Source organism: Rhopilema esculentum, chromosome 4 (assembly GCF_057945365.1).
Source record: "Rhopilema esculentum isolate cy_ngs chromosome 4, ASM5794536v1, whole genome shotgun sequence".
Taxonomy (NCBI): Eukaryota; Metazoa; Cnidaria; class Scyphozoa; order Rhizostomeae; family Rhizostomatidae; genus Rhopilema; species Rhopilema esculentum.
This window is the reverse complement of record NC_142818.1, coordinates 8,697,127-8,718,653: the sequence shown is the minus strand read 5'-3', so window position 1 is coordinate 8,718,653 and position 21,527 is coordinate 8,697,127. Positions and strand designations below refer to the sequence as shown.

Sequence of the window (21,527 nt, the reverse complement as noted above, 5' to 3'; positions counted from 1 at the left end):
CTAGAATACTTAGACGAACGCAGAAAGATTTCTCTAAAAGTTATTCTATCTGCTTCATGTCAGTGTAGCAAAAAAATCTAATTGATTCGTCAAGATTATTTTTTAATTCGAGGCTTTGGTTTAAGTAGTTTACTGCCATTTTGTTTGGAGGTTCACTGCTAACGCACCATCGCTTTTAATAGAGCACCATCGCCTCCCCCAGTCGCATCGAGGCTCACTATGCTGACCACAGTTTAAAACGTTATGATCCGAGATATCTTCCGAGTTCACGATTCAAAACGTAATTAACTCTGGTTAGCACAGTGACCTCGATGCTCGATGATCATAAAACTCTAGTCGGAGTTCACCAAGACTCAAACAATTTTTTTCTCTTGTAAACTACGACACGTTACACAAAGCCTGTAGTTTGTACATTCTTTCAAGTCATCAGACCTTTAGATCTAGGGGACATGCTTGATTTGTAACCGCCATTCGTAGCAAAGGCAAGGTAATTCAGTGCCTTCCAAAACATTTAAGGAGTACCCCCCTTGACACACAAATCGGCTTAATTTAACCTTCAGCTGTAGGTATCTTTGTGATGACTGTCACAGGGGGTAGGTTGCAGAAAGCTTCTAGATCAAATGATATTAAAAATCGGAATGTACCAGATGCTTAATATGTTTGTCGATATACCTGAATTTTATTCGACTCTAATATAATGGACCAATGCAAACTATTACTTATATATATATAATATTTTAGCAATACCACCAGTCACAAGTTGCAAGGAGTACGTTTCAGTGGTGGAACCCGTTGTCATGGAAAGAAAATCCGGTGGAACACGAGGTATTTCGTTTTCTTATGGCTGTTTATTACTGCCTGTTCACTTGATCATCAGTCATTATCATGGCGTAATCCAGAATGGTTTTGGGACATATTTCATTGTTAAGTGTAATCTACTATGGGCATAGCGAAAAATCCCAGGTGAAGTTGTCAAAGTCAGAAAGAAGTTGATAGGATTGTGTATACACACTTAGACAAACTTTCTCAGAACTAGAAAAGAGTTGGCATCTTTGAGTATGAGAACCTAAGTATAAGAGTGGTCTGTGTACCTATTCTAAAAAATATCAAAAAATCTATCCTGTTCCCCCCTTGGGTATGGATAATGTTCCCTTCATAAACTCAGGATCTTATTAATTTCCCTTGATACCCGTTTTGGATATAATATGTTTCCGTTAACCCTTAAGAAAAAGGACAGGTTCTTATGTTCCCCATATGTGAGTTATTCAAAGAAATTTATTATTTAATTTTTTAGATTAATTGTGTTTTGCTTGCCAATCTTGTTTGGATCACGTAGTTCTGTGAAGCTCTCTTGACCATATCTTCTCTTCTCCATAGCATCTGCTAGCAGAAGGAAGTCGTAAATACGCATACCGCACATTTAGAGGGTCACCAAGCGTGCAACCGGAATTACCGGCCGTGCAAACTGAGCATCCGGTTGAACAGATTAGCGTCCAAGGGACCTTTAGTAGCATTGTCATGTTCCTGATGAGGCAGAATTATATTGCTGCACTTATTGTTATGATGGTGAGTTTCTTGAAGAGCTTTCGGTCTTCCAGAGCATTCGGGCCGTGATCACAATTTCAGCTTATATTGATATAAGATATTCTTATCACACATTAGTAGCAATTCTGTCTTGCTTAATCATTAGGCATATTCTATTCGCTTTTAAAGTGGGGCATGTCTATGTAAGTAGCAAATGTTAAACTTTTATATGTTTCTGAGAAATGATAAAGAGGTCAACTGAGGTCCACCGCGTTCTCTTTGAGACGTTTCTGTCCTACCAGTATGCACATATTTTTTGTTTGTTAAGGCAGTAATAACATTTCTAAATTGCGATTTCTATTGCTAAAAATCAGATGCTTTGTTCAATAAAATTTTTGATGCAATGCAAAGGAAACGGATTTTAGTCATGGTTTGTTCCATCTTTGGATCTTGTATAACGTTACCCTAAATTTTCTTCAATGGAATATTGCACCATGGCATGCATCTGATGCATCAATAGTCTTAAGGATCAAAGTTAGAAATGGTCAGGTATACTGATATTTAATGTTTCACTGCAGGCTTGGAGTATAACGTACCACTCTTGGCTATCGTTTGTGTTGCTGTTATGGGCCTGTGTGATATGGATAACCCCCTTTGCTCGATGGTTTTGCATGGCATCGTCACCGTACTTTGTCTTCTACGCGGAATGTTTACTCGTTATCCAATATATTTATGGTATGAATTTGGAAAAAGATGAGCTGCCAATTAGTCACGGAAATTTGGACTATTCGGAGCTTGGTCTGAAAAAATTCGACTACCCTTGCCTTCATCTTGGAGCCCAGGTTTGTTTGTCTCATCTTTTTAAGTACTGTTTATAAAGACAAAGTTCTTAAACATATATTGCGGTACCTTGAAAAATATGACAGACAATTTCCTAACGTTTTACAACAATTTTGGGTTCAGAGATTGTTATGGTTAAGGAGAACATTAATCAACTCTGGTGCCTGAGAAGTTGTTTTAACCTTTCTGGGGCGATTACGAAATCTCGCCGAAATTTCACGGTTGTGAATTTTTCGTCTGACGTATCACTTCCTTTTCTAAGAAGCACATTGTACCCGTCTCTTTGTCAGGACCTTTTTGATGTTTGTATCAAATTATACTCCCAATCGTTCCCGTCAAATCATTAGGACTTTGAATTCTTTGAATGTTATCTTTCTTCGAACTTTGATTTTGGCTTCTTTTTTTCCAGACTCTTTTCACCTGGATATTTTGGATAACTCTGAGACAGCATGTGCGAGAAAGAAAACTGAGAAAGAGACAGGATCGGCAGACAGGGGAACTCATGCTTACGACGTTAGCACGGCCTATTGTGCAGGCATTTAAGAAAAGAGGTGAATATGCAGAAGCACAAAGGAACTTTATGTAACGTGATGCAATTTCTCATCTAAGGGTGTATAGTGCATTATTTGGATACCATTATTTGGTTAAAGTTTCATGTGATATTTAGTAAATGCTCGCATATACTTCGAAAAAAGCAGGGTTTTCAAAGGGCCTAGCAGATCAGAAAACTGTAATATTTTATAGTGACTTGTTTTTTTGAAAATGTAATGCTTGTTAATTCAGTCTGTATCGTTACTCGAAAATAAAACATCTGTAATTTTTCACCCTATCAACCGGTGATTATTTTTCTGTTCATAGGAGCTGCAGCTGAAAGAAAGTACAAAGGAGGTGGGTATACTGAGGACTCCATGTTTGATCCTGCTAAATTAAACACTACAATCAAATATGCTGCTTTTTAAAAGTTGTTTCTGTTGTGTGGGAAATAACTGTCGCCCTCTTGACCAGGCTCAATTTCTGAATAATTTATTCTTATCTTCCACTCGACACTAAGACTGTGTTTTATGAAGAATTTAATTGAAAGTTTAGTCACTTAATAACAATTTTCGATGGTTCAAAAATGAATTGTTATTTGCCAGAATTGTAGAGAAGACAGAGGTTTCAAGTCCCAACTTCGTTATTTAACAAAAATCCACACAATACTATATATTGTTATTTGATTCTTTGAATGAAGATAAATAAAGATTCCAGTTTTCAGCGAAAATCCTGATTCTTTCGAGCCTTATCCAACAACGATAATCCAGATTTTAGGGAACAAATCTTGGTCATCGTTATTCATCAATCGCTGGCTTTGATATTGTAGTTGAATCTGATATTGAAGACATAGATGCCGGGCCGCCATCCGACGATGCGAAGGAGTTTATGCAATGGATTAGGAGCACGCTTGCCAAATATTGGATCCTCCTTTGCTGCGCAGCCTTCTTGCTGGTTGCTTTGCAGAAAGACGTCTCGTTGTATCAGATATTCTATATGGTGACTTTTCTCATAGGCTTTATTGTTTACCAGGTATGTCTCGTTTCTTCTTGTCTCAATGCTCAGTGTCTATCTTAGGCAATGCACTAATTACTTTGCATACAAAATTTTCAAAGTGTTCTCCTGACGATTATATATTTATTTTTTACACATCAATTCTGTTTCCAAGTCTATGATAGGCAGCCTTTAAACTTCTGGCTAAGGATACAAGAATTTAAGTACTAAAGTTCTCCGCGTAGTGGACTAGGTTGCACCACTGTCAGGGTCGGCCTAATCTCCAGGTGTGTTTGCATATGACTTGCTACAATTCCATCAGGTTAAATAGTAAATTTTTGCACAATGATCATTATGTCCTACTTGCTTTGGCAATTATATTCCGTGTTTGTGCTGCCCTTGTTCATCGACGATTAGTTTTTCGGCTGTAATGAAATGCTAACAATACGTTCTTAATGCTAATTCTCTGTGTACGCAGCATGCATTGGTCCAAAGCTGTAATAAGTACCCTTCTTGGGCAACATTATACGTTACAAAAGACCCAAATGAAATACTTTAAGTATACTATCAGATTCAGTCCTTGATAACTTGACATGGTTAGAACATCTGTCACCTGAGCTATTGCTATTGATTTATTTTTAAAATATTTTTTATACTATCTTATGTATAAAGATCATATGCTATTTCATCAAGCTGGGGTTGGTTTTCATTATCAAGGTGTTTGAAAAATAAGGACGTTTTCAACATAGTTCTGTGCTTGGCTACAGAGCTTCTCTCACGTAAGAGACTCCTTACCTTGCACCCGTAGTGAAACCCTTACAAGGGTTGGACATTGTGTTTTTGGGGAATTGATATTTAACCTTTTCTTCAATTTCTCTAGTTTTCAGTCAAAGTGTGGAAGATAATCCTGCGTCCGTTATGGTGGTTTATGGTTGTGTATTCCATATTAATTCTTCTTATCGTGTACACATACCAGTTCAAGAATATGCACACATATTGGAAAGATGGAGCCGGCATCAGTGAAGATATGTAAGCGAGTGTTTTAACGTATTTATTTTGTACTATTTTTGCTTTAAGGTTATCCAGGATTCTTATCTATTCAATGAATATTTCCATGATTTCATTCTATCTTTGATTTTCTTTGCTCTTTTCAATACCCAGTTTCAAAGGTTCTAATATTTAGATAATCCATAGGATGGTTTTACCGTTCAAAATAGATAATTTTTCATAATTGTTTTGTAGACGAGTGTGTATTTCCTAAATTTCAATTTTGCCATAGAATTTTCAACTATGTAGATAGATATTTAGATTCGTGATTTCGTCATCATTTCAGGCTACATGACTTAGGCCTTCGGCAACATGACAAAGCCAGCCTGCTTGTTGAACTCCTGATCCCCACTCTGTTCTCCATTGCCTTGGTCATCCAGTTGCATTTCTTTCACAAACCATTGACTATGAAGATCAACCACTTGATTATTCTCCGTAAACAAGCAAAACAGCATCAACTCACGGGCACTGCAGCCAAAGAGATTGGCGATGAGAGCCAAGGTTCTGCTGCTACGAAACAGCCGCCAGAGGTTATTGCTCCAGAATCTTCAGCAGAGAGGACTGACAATGCCGCGCAGGAAACAGATTCTGTTGATGGGGAAATGACAGCCCTTCATAAATTACTCTGGTTTTACAAAAATGCATCGAAAGTTCTTTGGAGGGTGGCAGAGATTCACGCTTCGAAGGCTCTCAGCTTTGTGATCATGCTTGTCGTTGTTCAGCAGGTACATGGTACATTTAGAAGGCAGAAATAACTTTTCTTTAGTCTTAAGTAAAAGTTGCTAATATGCAAATAATTTCTTTCCCCCGTATTTATCCGACTTCATTCATCTTTATAATTAACAGTTTTTGTGACGAAACTCCATCTTAAATGAGATTCAGATTCCGTCTATTATAAATGAGTTTTCACTGTGCAAGAAAAAGTTCAAGTTTTTTTATAACAATATAAATGAAATTGCCTTTGCCACTTTGCTGTTTTTAGCAAAAAATATTTGCCGAGTCTTGAAATCTTTACAAAAATAGGCCAAAAAACTCACGGCCAGTAATACAACGTTTATTTATATAAGTTATATCTTCAATTGTATTTTATTTTGCCACAATGCAGGTTTCTGCCTTCAACGCTGTCCTCTTGCTCGTCCTATGCATGTCGATGCCATCACAAAAGCTGCTCCGGGTGATGAATTACTTCTTTGTCGTTTGGGCATCTATCATCATATTTTCTCTCATGTTTTATCAACTGAGATTTGTCAATGAGGATATCCTGAAATACAACTGTACTGCAGCTGGAGTGGTAAGTTTTTATGCAATGCCTCCGATTCCTGCCTACCTCCGATCCCTGCCTACCTCCGATTCCTGCCTACCTCCGATTTCTGCCTATCTCCGATTCCTGCCTACCTCCGATTCCTGCCTACCTCCGATTCCTGCCTACCTCCGATTCCTGCCTAGCTCCGATTCCTGCCTACCTCCGATTCCTGCCTGCCTCCGATTCCTGCCTACCTCTGATTCCTGCCTACCTCCAATTCCTGCCTACCTCCGATTCCTACCTACCTCCGATTCCTACCTCTGATTCCTACCTACCTCCGATTTTTGCCTACCTCCGATTCCTGCCTACCTCTGATTTTAGAATCAACAACTTCCTTGCAAAATGTGCTCGTTTAATTAGTTTTTGTATTGGTTTCTTTCTGTTATATTTAGATGATATTTAGGAATGGTATTTCTTGCATTGATCTTCCAACCTTGACTTATATATTTTGTCTACTTCAGATCTCTATTCCACTTTTTTACAGCCTATGACATCAGTAATGGTCGGTCATTTCTCCAGCAATGCACGATGGATTGGACTCCACAAAAGCTCAAAGGTTTCTGTTGAAGTCAGGGTGAGTTGGCTGCTACTCTGATTTCATAACGGTTCCTTTGTTATTACAAACCAATATTTTGGTTCATTGATGGCCAGTTGTAAATATTGTTTGTTTCATCAGATGAAATAAATTTACAATACAAGATACCCTAATAAATGTTTTTATAATCACATACACAAAAGTATCCTTTAGACACAAGGTATTCTTTACTAGCGTAGAGTGCCTTGTCTAAATATTTTGCTATTTTCGAATGTCATCTACTATCGTCAAGGTGAATTTTGTTATTAATTGTATCTATATCTCCTCTTCCAGGGGTACCTATTTATCGTTCTTGCAATCGTCTTTGCAAAGGTTATCAAACATCATCAGGTATGCTTTTTTATACACTTGAAATATATATGGATTATTACTGTCTGCATTTGTAGCTTTGGCTATAGCCCAGTAATTTTCAGTTCAAGAGAGAAAAGGTGCGTCCTTAGTCAAAAACTGTAAGAATCTTGTCAATTGTACAGATGTGAATAGGTTTCACTAAATATATCCCTTATCTGCATCTTGCTGCTCGTGATTATACTTGACCGTCGTATGCTTCGATTCTATCTTTTCCCGACGCTGGTTCCCGAGCAATGGTATACTCTCACCTAGGTTTTTACAGAAGGCTGAAATTATCTTTACCATATAAACTTAACAGCCACAAGTTCGAATATTCTTAGAAAGCTAATTCAAGGAAAAAGTTGCATTACTAGCCTGGCAAATTGTCCAAACTCAGCAGTAGATCATTGTATGTTTAAAACAACCAGTTCATTGGATGTTTATATATTGGTTGGCAAGCATTAATGAAACGTATCTCTGTTTCTTTTTCAAGGAATTATATCGTTACAAGAAGGGCATTCAGATCAATCCTGGCATTCTTTTCAACGGTGTAACTAGGCCTATGGCGGATGAGAACATTTCTAATTGCATCAAGTACATGTGCAATAATTTTTTCGGCTGTTTTGGTTTTGAGGTGAATAAAATCACAATTTTTTTACAAATTTTGATCTGAGTTTTTTTTCTTTAAAAGCTTTAAAATGCTACAAACCAGATGAGCTCATTGATATCTTTATCGCCTTTGCAATTTTCCTTCCCCTGTAAATGTCTATATTTCAAGTTTATTGCCCTATATCGATCTATATCTTCCATTTCTTTGCACACTAAAGTTCCCCCATTTTCTTTGGCCTGGAGACAGGGTTTGTGCTATTGTTCAATATAAGCGTTCCTTTTCCATCATATTTTGAGAACCAAAACAGTGAAACCTTTGGTAAATTAGTTCTGAATAATGAAGAGCAAGGCATATTCTTGCCTGCCTGAATTCTCGGTATTTTATTTATCTCCTCTTGCAAACCTATTTATCTTTCTAGATTAATCTCATCGTGATGGTGATTTGTATAGCCGTTCGTTGCGATGCATTCGCAGTCCTAGGGTCACTATGGACTGCTATCTTCCTGTTTGTAAGACGCAAGAACAGCGAGAGACTCTGGCCTATCTACATCGGCTATTTGTGCATTTTTATTGCTATTCAGTACCTCCTCATCCTTGGATGGCCACCTGGGCTTTGCTTAGGTATGTTTTGATGGGCAAACCTATTTCTTGATACCTTTCCCTCTACCCTTTATTTTCATGTTTGGACCTCATGCACAGAAGTTTGACTTGCAATGATTAAGTACCTTTGGTATTACGAAATCATGAGGAATTGGAAATTAAGACATTGCTCAAAACGATCGTCATTGCGATCCAAAATAAAAAATGTTTATGTTATTAATGAGCACTAATGTGGAAACAATATAGGACACTGGCAAAGAGTACTGCATGAAAGTTTTTTTAAAATTTTTTAAAGACTTTTTTACTCAAACTCATAGGTTGTTGCTAAAGGGAAGCTTACGCATTTTAGATAATAGAATACAAACAGTCAGATCTCAATGTTTAAGTTGAAAATTCCTTATGCTAGATTACCCATGGAGCGGAAGACTAAGCCCGAATCTCGTACATTGGCTTTACCTCACTGACGTTTCAAGGCCGCAGAATCAGTTTGTTTTACTTGGTGAGTTGAAGACTTGATTTATCTTAATTATTAGTCGAATGGCAAAATGGTAAATGCCGTTAGCTGCACTGCTGATAGTGAGGCTCGACTTATGATTTGAACGTTCGTCACCGATGAATGGTAGTAACACCTGGAATGCTAGAGACAGGAATAAAAGGGATTTATTTACGAAAAGCTTCCCTTTTCAAAACAGGTCTTAAAATATGTATCGTATACAGGACACACTTTTGCAATGCCCAAAATATTTCAAGGCCGGACAATTTTCATTTGTTTCAAAGAAAATAGATTCTTTTGTCATCCACCTTTGTGGGCCTTCAAATTGGCTCGAAAAAAATTCATAGGAAATATGGTGGTATCTTTCGATTGTTTGCAGCAGTTGTTGGCACTTTGCCACAAGATCTTTAGAAGTTTTATCTTCTAATCTATTGATACCTTAAAGTTGCATCATTTCTCGGGGCTGGCATTTAAAAACATAATTGCACCGCTAGTTCTGTTCATATTTGACTAAACAATGATCAAAATTTTTCTTTTTAGAAATGAAGTGAACGCTTTTTTTAATGCTGGCTGTTACTTTTTGTATTTTTAGCCGACTTTTTCCAACTCCTTGCGGCATGCTGCCAAGAAAATTGTTTTGCGGAAGAGAAAAAACAGAAAGCTCAGAGCGCAACCCAATCAACAGCTCTTGCGTGTCCCACGAGACAAAAGACGACGAAATCAGGCTTCTTCCTTCATTCAGCGAAAAGTGATCATTATGTACCGCCAGATTTCATGATCAATAAGACTTGGCTTGACTTTCTTAAGGTGAACATCTTCCAATTATCTATAACTTCAACTCTCTTATATGTTTCATTTCATCTTAACCATCTCCACATTTCATTTCTCTTATATGTTTCATTTCATTTCATCTGTAAAGGTGTCGTTTAGGTTCGGCATGGAGAGAGACAAGATAACATACTTCTTTTCATTCCGATATTAAAAAGACTGATCATTTCATAAAACACTCAACCGTAATACATTTTTTTAAAAACGGAAGTGACAGATTCTTTATCACGTGACAAGCTACATCATTTGTTACACATCCTACCTTCATATTTGGATGGTCTTTTAACAACCCCGGGAGATCCTTCCTCAATCTGACATTTTCGCTAGATAAGTGCAGCTTGTAATGCTTTAGAGCAGTGTTTTTCAATCACCGTGCCGTGGCGCACTAGTGTGTCGTGAGATATTGTCTGGTGTGCCGTGAAAGAATCTCACATTTCAGCAAACTGTTCCAAAAAAATTGTCCAGGTTTAACACAGAGTGAATAGAAATATTTTAGTTTGTTATTATAAACTTTTCGTTGTGTTTATTTGATTGATATTCAGTTTACAGAAGTTTTTGTGGGTGTTGTGTCTCAGAATTTCTGTGATTTAAAATTGCCATAGATCAAAAAAGGTTGACTCAAAGAAAAATTCGGATTTATTTAACGAACCATGGTCAAAACTTTCTAACTGGAAAATTTAAATGGTTGACGAGAATAGCTTTGCTATATGATAGGAAAATCATTATATCTTTATGAAGTGCAAATGAATTTTCAAATCATTATAAAATATATCCAGAAAGGAAACCAACTATACAAATTTATTTTCATCTTTTACTGTTTCAGATAATCATTCTAGAGCAGTTATACTGGCTTACGCTAAGCATTGTTTACATAACGGCTCAGACTGCTGCAAGTCTTTTCAACGCCGGCTTTCTTCTCGCGTGCTTCTTCTTCTTGTGGCATGGACAGTCTTTGTATCTTCGCCCGAAGCATACCCTCAGGAAATGGTGGAAGACGTTTTTGGGCTACAATTTTCTGGTCATTCTTTTAAAAGTCTGGCTCCAGGTAAACTGAAAATATATATAATGAAACCTCTTTTTGTATGATGATAACGTTGAGCGTGAAACATGGAATGCCAAGAAGTGTCCTAAACAACACACAAAAACCTACACTGACGTCTTGATTTACAAGCACGTCCAAATAAATGACAAACATTTCAAACAGCCAAAAAATTGGTTATTTTTAAACAATGGACAGCTGAATGCAATGGACGCATCCAATCAGTGACACCCTTCAAACAATTGTTGGTAAAAATGGACCTGGTTGTAAGAAAAAGGATATCAAAACTTATTTCACAAAATTCAAAACGAGTATTTGCTGCCTGTATTAAGATTTTTAAGGCGGACTGTCCCCTCCGTGATTGGCAAATTCTAACTTGAAAACCTCACCTTCCTCTGCCTTTTTTAAGCGTCCAACATTAGTTGTTTAGCGTCCGACAAAAAATGCCTTATCTTTATATCATCGACACTGAATTGGACGTTTGACATCAAAACAAAATTCACAGCAAGTCGCCCAGGAAGAGTACGCTATGGTGGCTCTTCATTCTGATTGGTAGTTTGTGCATTAACCCAACGATGCATGAATATCCTGGCCATGAAAGGAGCTTCTGGGAACAATGGGGGACAGGCTATCTATGAATCTAGCGAATGAATTTACAGTCTGTAAGAGAATTGATTATAGAAATCGTGTACAATTTTGAACAGGGAAGTCATGTACAGCAAAAATCACACTTACACTCATTTGAACCTTTTTCATAGGTGGCGTCGTGTGTTTATATAAAGCGAATAAAGGAAACTGAAACGATCGGATGCGTGCTTATTCAGCTACTGAATTTATACTGCCTCAGACAAGATGAATATCTCTTCAAAGACAAAACAACCTTGGATCCATCTTGTTTAGCAGAAGCCAATACTGGCCTAGCTGTTGATGCAGTTTGCTTTATTTTTGCGATCATCCAGTATCGAATCTTCAAATCGATTTATTTTAAATACGTCATCAGAGAACACAGAAAGCAATCGGATATGGCAACCAGGTTAGATTGATTTATACGTTTGTTCTAAGCTATTTCTTCGAACAATATAGTCTAAATTACTAAAAATGTCTAAGCTTTTGTGATATCATCACGTTAACCACTCTATATTGCCTCCATTACTCTACTTATTTTGATTACATGTATTGCTTTCTGAAGTTAAGATTTTATTTTAAAATACGCCTTTCTTTTTACTGCTTTCACTTAGCCAATGTCAATAGTATATTGAAAAGTTTATTATTTTATTGAATTATTGAGTATTTTCTGTATTTAAATTGATTATGAAGCTTTAAGAGTGCATTTACATGTCAGAGCATTTTTATTTGATTGTTCTATATTTCATTGTCTGTGTCGTTTTGTTTATCCGCGAGTTTATATTAATTCTGATCACAATGTTTACAAATGATGTAATGCCACTTTTCATTAATGTTCATTATCAGTTTTTAACCTTTTCCTTAACCATTGCGTTTGTTTTGATGGCTGTATATATTTTCGTGATAGTGGAGTCATGTTAGAAGAAGGTTAAAAACTTGTTTTTGAATTCCTTTCGTACAGTTTGAATAGCTTGTATGTACCAATGGACAAGTTATCAAACTGGTTGTTATTGACATTTCATGCCGAATGATGTAATTTCTTCTCATCTAAGCCCAGATGAAGGATTTATTTCATGTGTATTTACATTATCTTTCATTAGGGGTGCCCAGCTTGTTGAGCAAAGATTGGATGCACGGCTGCAAGAATCCAATGAAAAAGATAAAAAGAAAATGGAAGAAATAAAAGCCAGGTGGGTGCAAACCCCTCTTTATTGTCAATCTTTCTTAATAATTTTTCACCGCTCCTTTCAACGCTTTTATCCGAAATCCCTTTCAAAATCCTTTTGTCCTGATAAATAAACGTTACAAATTGCACGCCAAAGAAAATTATTGTAGGCTTACCAAATATCTGAATGTCTAGTTGTCAATTGAGACTTGACTGAATTTCGCCAGCGTTGTAAAATACCTCAAACGAAAGCGTCAATTTATGTTTTAAGGTTGTTTGCTCTTGAACTTATATGAGTAGGCAATCAGCTAAAACCTGTCGTTTGACTGCAAGAAATTAAGGTTTATTGCCTCACAGTTTGAAACGTCTAAAAATTCTCACGATTTACAGTTTCAGAAGGTGAAGGTGCTAAATTCGTATGCCTTTATTTAATCTATAAATATGTTTAAACACCATTTTTTTGCTGTTTTCGTGGAAATAAAAAACAAGATGATGGCGCTGTTTTGTTACACGCATAGTGTTTTTTGAGAACAACTTCTCCAGAAGATCTCTGGATGTGGTAATTTCTACTTCCTTTAGATATGCCTTGTCAGCTTATGCTAACAATATTATAAAGATAACCCTTAAAACGCCCCCTGTGTTGAAACCATCGCGGTTGTATTGCTCCATCCGGACATTTTTTGGCACATATTTCTCCCTTCAGTTCTTTATACGAAATAAGTTGCTTATCATAACATTTTTGCTTTGTGTTTTTAGCGTGGCTAAATTGAAGCAGAAGCAGGAGAGATTGAACCCCAATCAAAAGGAGCCTCTTTCTCATTACGAAGGTATTCTATGATAAAAAATTAGATACGGAAGTTTCGTTTGCACTGCATTGAAATAATTGATGATTTCTTGATGGTTTCTGGCTTGTTTCCAGTCTTGTTTGTTTTCTACCAAAAGGGGACTTAGAAATTCTGATTTTGAACAGCAGTAGTTAAAGAAGTGAGCATTGGTTGTCTTGTAGATGGCTTGAAATTGATTTAACCATCCCTTTAAAAGAGGCCAATTCCTTCACATTTATTGCACTGCTATCCATTCGTTTAAGTTTGTAGTAGTGTAATTTCTAGCATGGTAACCCGCTTGCAATACCATCCATGTCGTGTAGATTTATTCAAGTGTTTTATTTAAAATTTTCCCCTAGGCCGTTCAAGGCTCCTAGAAAAAACAAACCAGCTAATGGCCTTTTCTAGTGTCCGTTTTATGTAATTTATTTGTTGTTGAATTTATTGTATGTAGACACTGTTGATGATTCAAACATGGTATGCTTAGTGTCAGATTGATATTTCGAGAGATAAAAATATTTCGAATTGATTTTATAGTTATTTTCAAAGCTGATTTATTTTGCCAGCAATTTACTCTGGCGATTATTACTGGTATGAAAGTGACGATGACGCTCAAAACGAACCTGAAAATGTCAAATCAGCGAGCCCTCCGCCTTGGGAGTCCCCACCAGCCTCCATATCGCGCCCTTCTTCTGCTTGCTCGCCACGTCCTGTCGCAATGCTGTCTCCTGTTGCCACGCCACCGCCTGTTGCCACGCCACCGCCTGTTGCCCCGCCACCGCCTGACGAATCAAGACCATCTACTAGTGAGTAGGAAGTCTCTAAATTCACTAAATTCATTAAAGCCATGTTTTGTAGATATATGCAATGTTGTAGATGTGTAAAACGTTGGTTGTTGATTTTTACTTGTTTCATTACGTATTTTAAGTCAGTTGAAATGCTGATATTTTATGTCTATTGCAGAAGAATTTCCTAAAAACTCCTTAAGTTATCTTTCAAATTCAAAGTTAGTTGAACAGGATTAGAAATCCAGAGGCAATGAGTGACGACCCTTTAAGTGTAATATATGGCAGTTGCATTGTCTGGTTTTTTAAAGCACATTTAGAATATGCTTCATGTGATGACGAGAAAAGAGCTATTTTTAGCTGCTCAAACTATTATTATTATTATTGATTCTTTGATTTAAAGCTGGCAGTTTGAAAAAAGATATAGCTTAAAAGCTAATCAAGGGCAACTATTTAAACAAAATACATACACACAGCTATGAAATAAATATAAAATACAATTTATAATAGAAAGCCTAAATTTGGATTAAATATCTTACATGATATTTTAGTATTTAGGTATTCTTTTGGGCAATCGAAGTTACCTAAAAGTCATTAATGCAAGTTGACCCTTTTCTAGCAACAAAACTGTGATCGTGCTACAAAAGTGCTGTTTAACACAATTGTGAAAAAGTGTTATTATCATGAATAACATTGAAAACGCTACTAGATATATGCTTAACGCCTTCGTTATTCACTCAGCCATGATGTAATGTTAATGGCGTGGCTTCGTGATCTTGCGTCTGCCCAATCTATTTTCTTTTTACTCTGCTTCCAGGCTCCTCCATAGTGGTGGAACCCGCTTCCTCCACAAGGTCTACGAATCTGGACTCGCCCCAGTTGGTGAGACGTCGAAGAAAGCCAAAAGTAGAAAATGAATCTTCTATAGGCTCAAGTGTTAGTCTCATAGACTTGGACGAAGACGAACCTCAGACTATAGGAGAGGCAGTTAATGTTATTGATGAAAGTGAAGAAAAACAAAAAACTTGTATGGACTCGATGCGTGAGTTCGGAGTTAGTTGCAAAGAATACTTTGAAGAAATTGCTAATAATATGATTGATTATTTTAATGAAATTTCGGCTGATTATCGCGCCATAGCTGAACAGCTTGAGAGAGAATGGACGATTAAATACAAGGAAAATATCAGGATTGTCCATCAACGGCGTGACTCTAAAGAGCTTGGGGAGGGGAGCTCTACAACAGACCCGGAGAGGATTGCAAAATCGCCAAAGGTAATTTTACTGTCTTGTTAGTTCCTGATTCATCCTCGAATTTTTAAATACGCCTTTTTATCAAGTATTTTGATGGGAAGCCTAAAACTGCAACCAATTTTGAAAACCAGTCTTTCTAGCAGAGAGAGTCCAAAACGCGGTGATGATACAATTGAAAATCGCGAGAAAGGCCACTGACAATGGAAGAAATTCAAGCTTCAAACAATAACCCTTTTTTGTTTTCTATGTTTTCGGAAATATTCTGAAGTTTGACTATATCCTCTTGATGACTACCAAACACTTTCATGAAGCCTGATATCAGATATCGAAAAAATCAAATAGTTTTTTATTCTAAAATTTTATCAAAAGGTTTGAATTTTATTCGATCTTTTATAGCATTTTTTTTCGCTGTTATGTACTTTTCTACAGTGGCGTTTGCTTCAGGCAATTTGCAATTGCTTTTCAGGTGAGTTCTGCGGGTAGCAGTTCCATGAATCAGGATGAAGATAGCGACACTTGGTCGTTCGTTACGTTTGATGAAGAGCAAGAAGACGGGTGGCAGAAACAAGACTCGCTGGGTGTTCGGTTTTCTGTCGCTCTTTACTACGCCCTGCTTGCTAACACAGATCTTCTTTGTTATGCATTGATGATTGTCAATCATATGTACTATGCATCCATGCTTTCGATACCTTTGCCTTTCTTTGTTATTTTATGGGGAATGCTGTCAATACCAAGACCAACAAAACAATTTTGGATCACAATCATAACATACGTGGAACTTGTGATCGTTGTGAAGTATGTTTTCCAGTTCCAGTTCTTTCGATTCAATGATTGTTCAGATATCCAGTACCATCCAGCTGAAAGAAACAATCCGTTATGCCCACCACGGATTATCGGTATAGAGCGGGGTGCCAATTCAACGATATGTGACTTGTTGCTTCTGCTTGGATTGTTCTTTCATAGATTTGCATTAAAGGTTAGTTTCAATGCGCATGCTTGCAATTTGGTTTAGAGTATTAGAACAGTATTGCATGCAGTCTAGATTTGATAAGCTTTGCAAGCCAAGAAGACAGGCCAACGGTTTTCGTATTATGTTGCATTCTTAAGTCACATTCGTTGAAAAAATTAGAAAGTCTGCAATCAGTACAATTCACTCAAACGTCTTGATCAAAGAAATTTCAACTTGAACAGTTGTAACTGTATTTGAGCCTATTTCTTAATTTGAAGAAGTTTTATTTGAAATTCTCATTTTTTCACTCTGTAACATTCCCATTTTGACACTGAAAGTAGATTTTTTCAGCAGTTTTATTTCTGTACCGTTAATTTAAGCACTTTTTGGTAACGTTCCTCCTCTCCTCTTAGATAAGCTCAATTGACAATAAAATAATCAATGGAATTTTTCCAAAATTTGACAATAACTTGCAGCTAATGCTTCTTATCTTTTTTGACCCACAAGTAGAAATGTAGTTACATAAAGGCTTGCAAGCGAACTTTGTTGTTTCTCGAACTCTTAAATTTTGTTGGCTATAATAATTTTTACCACTTCATAACAGGCACATGGTTTGTGGCGTGAGAAATCGTGGAACGAAGAAGAAGATGGATTACAGCAACATAACACGCCTACATTTGATGGTAATGGAAGTTTGAACTGATGATCATATCCATCCATCAACCGTATCATTGATTAACTATCCTGGTTGGCCTTTGTGGCCAAATGACAAAGGAAGGGACGTTGACAACAAACATCATAGCCTTATATTAAACCGTACTGGATAATACGTAGACTAGGGCATTTGTTTATCTAAATATGTGTTGATCTAAAGATGGCATGAGATCAAGTGAAAGAGAATTTGGATTCGCACACCCTTCCTTGTGTGTAATCGCTTTTTTAAAACATTTTAAAATCGCTTTAAAAAAGTTCAAGATATATATTATGAGTATTTTCCTTTTCTTTGGAGAATTGTAAACCCTAATCTTGAAAGTACTTTTCGCTTCAGGCCCGTTTTTACTTCATTTCAGTGATATTATTCGAAAACATTGTTCGATTTTTTTCACCGTGAGTTTTGATACAGGTGAATTTCTGAACCAGACAAGTTATTCAATTGATTTGTGTATTTTTTATTATCTTAGACACACAGACACTAGAGCCAATCGCGGAGGACAACTTCATATCTGAAAGAGATTTTAGACAGGTAAGATCAATTTTTTTGTAATATTTATTTGCAAATTGATATCACAAATGACATATAGCCAGAAATATAAACACTAAAGTATTCTCTATACAATGGAACTTAACTCAGTTTGAGTTTTGATGGTATCATCTTAATTTCAAAGTTGAATTCTATGGCGAAATTTCAGCACGCATGTTCAACCCAGGTTGATTTTTCGCTCAGTGGGTAATTTGCATGTAAGAGGTCAATCTCTCAATCAAATCCTAAGAGGCTGATCAAATAAGTAGCACTAAGCTTCTTATTAACGACTAAAAATCGATAGAATAAACTAGAATTGAGGTTAGGCAGGAGTGTAGAGCTAGGGGGGCTCAGGGGGCTGAGCCTTTCTTGTTAATGCCAATAATTGGCAAATTTCTACTTTTGCTATTGTTTTTTGCAACATTTTGTGCAAGAGCCCCCCTTGTTATTCTGATCGCACTACACCACTGGCGCTAGAGGCCCAGAATTGCAAATCTCATGTTATTGTTGGCTAAATTTTCTGCATCTAAGGAACCAGAGCTTTTTAAGAAGCTCAACCCGGTTTTCCTTAAAGCTGTCCCTTTTCATGGGTTATAGCTGCCAAATTCATATTTTTCCCGAATTTCTTTGTTTGATTCCATTAATGCCACATTCGTGGAAAAGGAAGCAATTCAAAGATCTAAGATACAATTCAATATTACGCACAACTATATTGCAATTCATAAAAGTACAATATTTATCTTACAAAAGCTTCTGAAATTTTTACAATAATTATTTCTTCATTTCACTACACCATGTCCTCTACTAGATTTCTATTTTGATTCAAAGGGACAGGACACCTCTGAAATCCAATCGTCAGAAAGCACAAGAAGTTCAGAACGCAACCGAAAGAGGTATATAATCAAATGACCATTTTTATTGCTGTAAAACATATTTCCCAGTAGCTGTTCTCGCGGCTTTTTACTTTTCATGCCTTCGCTACAAAATCGAAGCTGTTCGAGTCAATCACGGTTTCTTTTGGTTTTATTGTTGTATCTGGGATTCTGATGCATTGTTTCAAATTTGCCCCAAGGCCCGCGTTTTCAGGGTCATTGGGAGTGTGAAGCATTGGTGACCCTTTTGACTCCACTCTTTTTATTACAACACTTTTCCTTCACCCCCTCTTCCAAGTTTCTACTTAAATTCCATATCAATATTATCCTTTTCCCCTTGCATACTGCCTACTGTTAACTATATTTTTGTATTTTCTGTTCCCCTGGGTACCCATTATAGTCTTTAGTTTTTCTATGTGCACTGCGATTACGTATAATATGTTGTCTTTAGCGTACTTGAAAACATCAGAAGATTCATCGAAAGAATGTTGGACCCAAGAGTCGGAACAGGCGCCGTCGATGTCTACGCATGGATGTTTGGTTGCCAGTTCATCGTCTTTCTGATCATCGCTTTCAGTTGGTCCGCATTTTCGTCCCCAGAGGTAGCCATATGAATTTTTTTATGTTTCTATGTCGGGAAGAGCTGTTGGGTTTTTGTCAATAATAAACTTACTCATTGAGATATTGGTATTTTTAGTCTCAGCAAGTTTTTGTCTCTTCGTTTTTACAGAAAATGTCTATTCATGTTATCAAAAAATATTTTCTGTTGCTATTCTATGGAAAATTCGCAGAATAGCAGTAAATTATTTCTTTAGAAAATTCTCCAGAAAATGTTTTTTTCAGACTTGGTCTTAAGTGGTTTTATTTTGCATTGATATCACAACAATACACAATATCATCTTACAAAATGGGCATGATGCTTTTGACTAATCATACCCTCTACTTTGTGTATTATTGGGCGGTCCCCAGGCTACATAGCCGCTGCGGCCCTGCTTTGCTTGATAATATCAAGTATTGTTTATAAACCGAAAGAGTTTAGTATTTTGGCAAACATCAAAGGAATCTTCCTAGAACGGAAAAACGAAGTGACTATCTTTATGTTGGAGACTGCATTTGTACCATATTTTGACCTGCAAACATCATTACTGGAAATATGTCAATTTTTGAATTGCGGGCAACATGACATGTTCCTTTTATATCCTTATTTTTTGTTACTTTTTAGTCTAGCAAACGAAATTTTGCTCAAATCATTGAAGAGAATGTGGTAAGTAATTTTTTTTTCTGTAAAACCTTTTCTGTTTAGCTTTTTTTGTATCTTGAATTTTCATCTTAAATCGGTTTTTAGCTTTTGTCCCTATTGTTTTTTGGTTGCGTTTTGTTCAAGAATGTTTTTGTCCTAGTGTTTTGATTAAGGCGTTTTTTTATTTCGTCTTTTTTGTTATGCTCTATATTTGAGCTTCTCTCGAATGTACAGTAAGAATTGCTTTTGCTTCTAAGGTTCCGAGGACGTTTTTGTACATGCTTCTAACTCAGTTCCTACTCATACTTTTGGATCGGTAAGATAATTTTTCCCTCCACTCACTCTTATCGATCGTCTAGTAAAAGCTATTTAATAACACATCACAAATCTATCAAATATGAAACTTGATTGTCTGTAAAGCATTAAATGCAGGTTTTTTAAAGATTTGTTGTATTGAAAATATTACTTTAGTTGCCGAATTTCTTTGAATAGCTTTCACAATCATGATCTCTTTTAAGACAACAATCCTCCAAACATTGTTTTGTTTTGACGCTTTTTAATTTCTAATTATGGAAGTATATAAACAAATACTTGGCTTTATTTTGTGAATACACAATTCTAGGTGGATTGATAATTGAGATGATTTTGTTTTGATACTAAATTATATTTTTGTCCTAAATTCTTTATCCTATGGTCCAACAACATATTTCGTCATAAAACATTCCACTTTGAATGCAAATAATATGTTTCATTATGTGCAAATAATGGCTCTACCTTTTCTATATTTGAATTCTTTTTCTACATTGACCCTCTACCCCTGGGTAATTTCGTTGCTTCCCCTTGTTTTAAACTTACAAAGTTATTTCCTCTTCTAGGTATCTTTACCTTCGCAAGCTGGTTTTCGTCAAACTCCTCTACCTTGCATTTCTGGTCTTCGCATTTCACATATTCATGTTTTTGGCTGTTCCGCTAATCACAACAAAGTACGTTTCTTTTTGTATACTTGCAGTTTCAATTCATAGTAATTTCAATTCACTTATTTTTCCTTTTCAGCAACGATTGTTTTAATGTGTTTCCAAATATTTTCAAGCGGTGGTCTATTCCTGTTTCCATCTAAAATGCTTCCATTTCACTCATATATTTCAGTTAAGCATTAAGATTTTTATATGTTTTTTAAACGCTGCTCTTTTTTACAGAAAATTCATCGACAATGTTCCAGCCATTTTCATGTACGTTTTCCAATGCATGTACTTCGGGCTTTCAGCATACCAAGTAAGGTGTGGCTACCCTATTAGAATTCTTGGAAATTTCTTGACCAAAAACTACACGGTGACCAGTGTTGTCCTTTTCCAAGGGTGAGTGCGATTTGTGTTCTAAAATCAAATTTTTAAACTGTAAACAAATTACCTGTACGAGTACGAGGGTCACTCCAAAATTATTGAGATATTCAAAAACCGCAAGAGGCATCGTGTTCAAATTTTCACAGTTTCTCAAAATACTCTCCACTGGCTTCCACACAAAGTCTCATACGATAAAACCACATATCAAAACAATGGGCCCATTTTTCTGCAGCCAGGTCAGAAACAGCCTCATTGAAGGCACTAACTGCATCATCAGCGCTATCAAACTTGGTTCCGCGAATTTTTTCTTTCACCGCTGGAAAGAGAAAGAAGTCACAAGGTGCCAAATCAGGTGAATAAGGCGGGTGGGTCATCAACTGAACTGAATTTTCGGACAGAAAGTCGATGGTCAAAGCAGCTGTGTGAGCGGAAGCGTTGTCATGGTGCCAAAGTAGACCTCTTAAGCCGGTCCTTGGACGTTTATTTCGCCAAATTTCTAGAACCT

The 21,527-nt window shown here is 36.5% G+C and overlaps 1 protein-coding gene across 1 annotated transcript in view; it reads left to right on the top strand.

The window, feature by feature from the left end:
* The window catches only part of LOC148960391 (piezo-type mechanosensitive ion channel component 1-like), a 37,985-nt gene that overhangs the window by 7,159 nt on the left and 9,299 nt on the right, over positions 1 to 21,527 (top strand). Inside the window, exons 8-37 of the mRNA XM_089116160.1 lie at positions 742 to 825; positions 1,378 to 1,566; positions 2,103 to 2,366; positions 2,774 to 2,915; positions 3,223 to 3,252; positions 3,725 to 3,927; positions 4,769 to 4,917; positions 5,222 to 5,660; positions 6,041 to 6,226; positions 6,723 to 6,812; positions 7,107 to 7,163; positions 7,657 to 7,797; positions 8,192 to 8,393; positions 8,779 to 8,871; positions 9,458 to 9,672; positions 10,517 to 10,738; positions 11,491 to 11,765; positions 12,457 to 12,546; positions 13,278 to 13,348; positions 13,912 to 14,151; positions 14,948 to 15,402; positions 15,848 to 16,357; positions 16,935 to 17,013; positions 17,512 to 17,573; positions 18,399 to 18,463; positions 18,894 to 19,044; positions 19,665 to 19,706; positions 19,940 to 19,998; positions 20,558 to 20,665; positions 20,879 to 21,037. Of these exons, the coding sequence (XP_088972286.1) occupies positions 742 to 825; positions 1,378 to 1,566; positions 2,103 to 2,366; positions 2,774 to 2,915; positions 3,223 to 3,252; positions 3,725 to 3,927; positions 4,769 to 4,917; positions 5,222 to 5,660; positions 6,041 to 6,226; positions 6,723 to 6,812; positions 7,107 to 7,163; positions 7,657 to 7,797; positions 8,192 to 8,393; positions 8,779 to 8,871; positions 9,458 to 9,672; positions 10,517 to 10,738; positions 11,491 to 11,765; positions 12,457 to 12,546; positions 13,278 to 13,348; positions 13,912 to 14,151; positions 14,948 to 15,402; positions 15,848 to 16,357; positions 16,935 to 17,013; positions 17,512 to 17,573; positions 18,399 to 18,463; positions 18,894 to 19,044; positions 19,665 to 19,706; positions 19,940 to 19,998; positions 20,558 to 20,665; positions 20,879 to 21,037 (5,072 nt within the window). The remainder of the gene's footprint in view (positions 1 to 741; positions 826 to 1,377; positions 1,567 to 2,102; positions 2,367 to 2,773; positions 2,916 to 3,222; positions 3,253 to 3,724; positions 3,928 to 4,768; positions 4,918 to 5,221; positions 5,661 to 6,040; positions 6,227 to 6,722; positions 6,813 to 7,106; positions 7,164 to 7,656; positions 7,798 to 8,191; positions 8,394 to 8,778; positions 8,872 to 9,457; positions 9,673 to 10,516; positions 10,739 to 11,490; positions 11,766 to 12,456; positions 12,547 to 13,277; positions 13,349 to 13,911; positions 14,152 to 14,947; positions 15,403 to 15,847; positions 16,358 to 16,934; positions 17,014 to 17,511; positions 17,574 to 18,398; positions 18,464 to 18,893; positions 19,045 to 19,664; positions 19,707 to 19,939; positions 19,999 to 20,557; positions 20,666 to 20,878; positions 21,038 to 21,527) is intronic.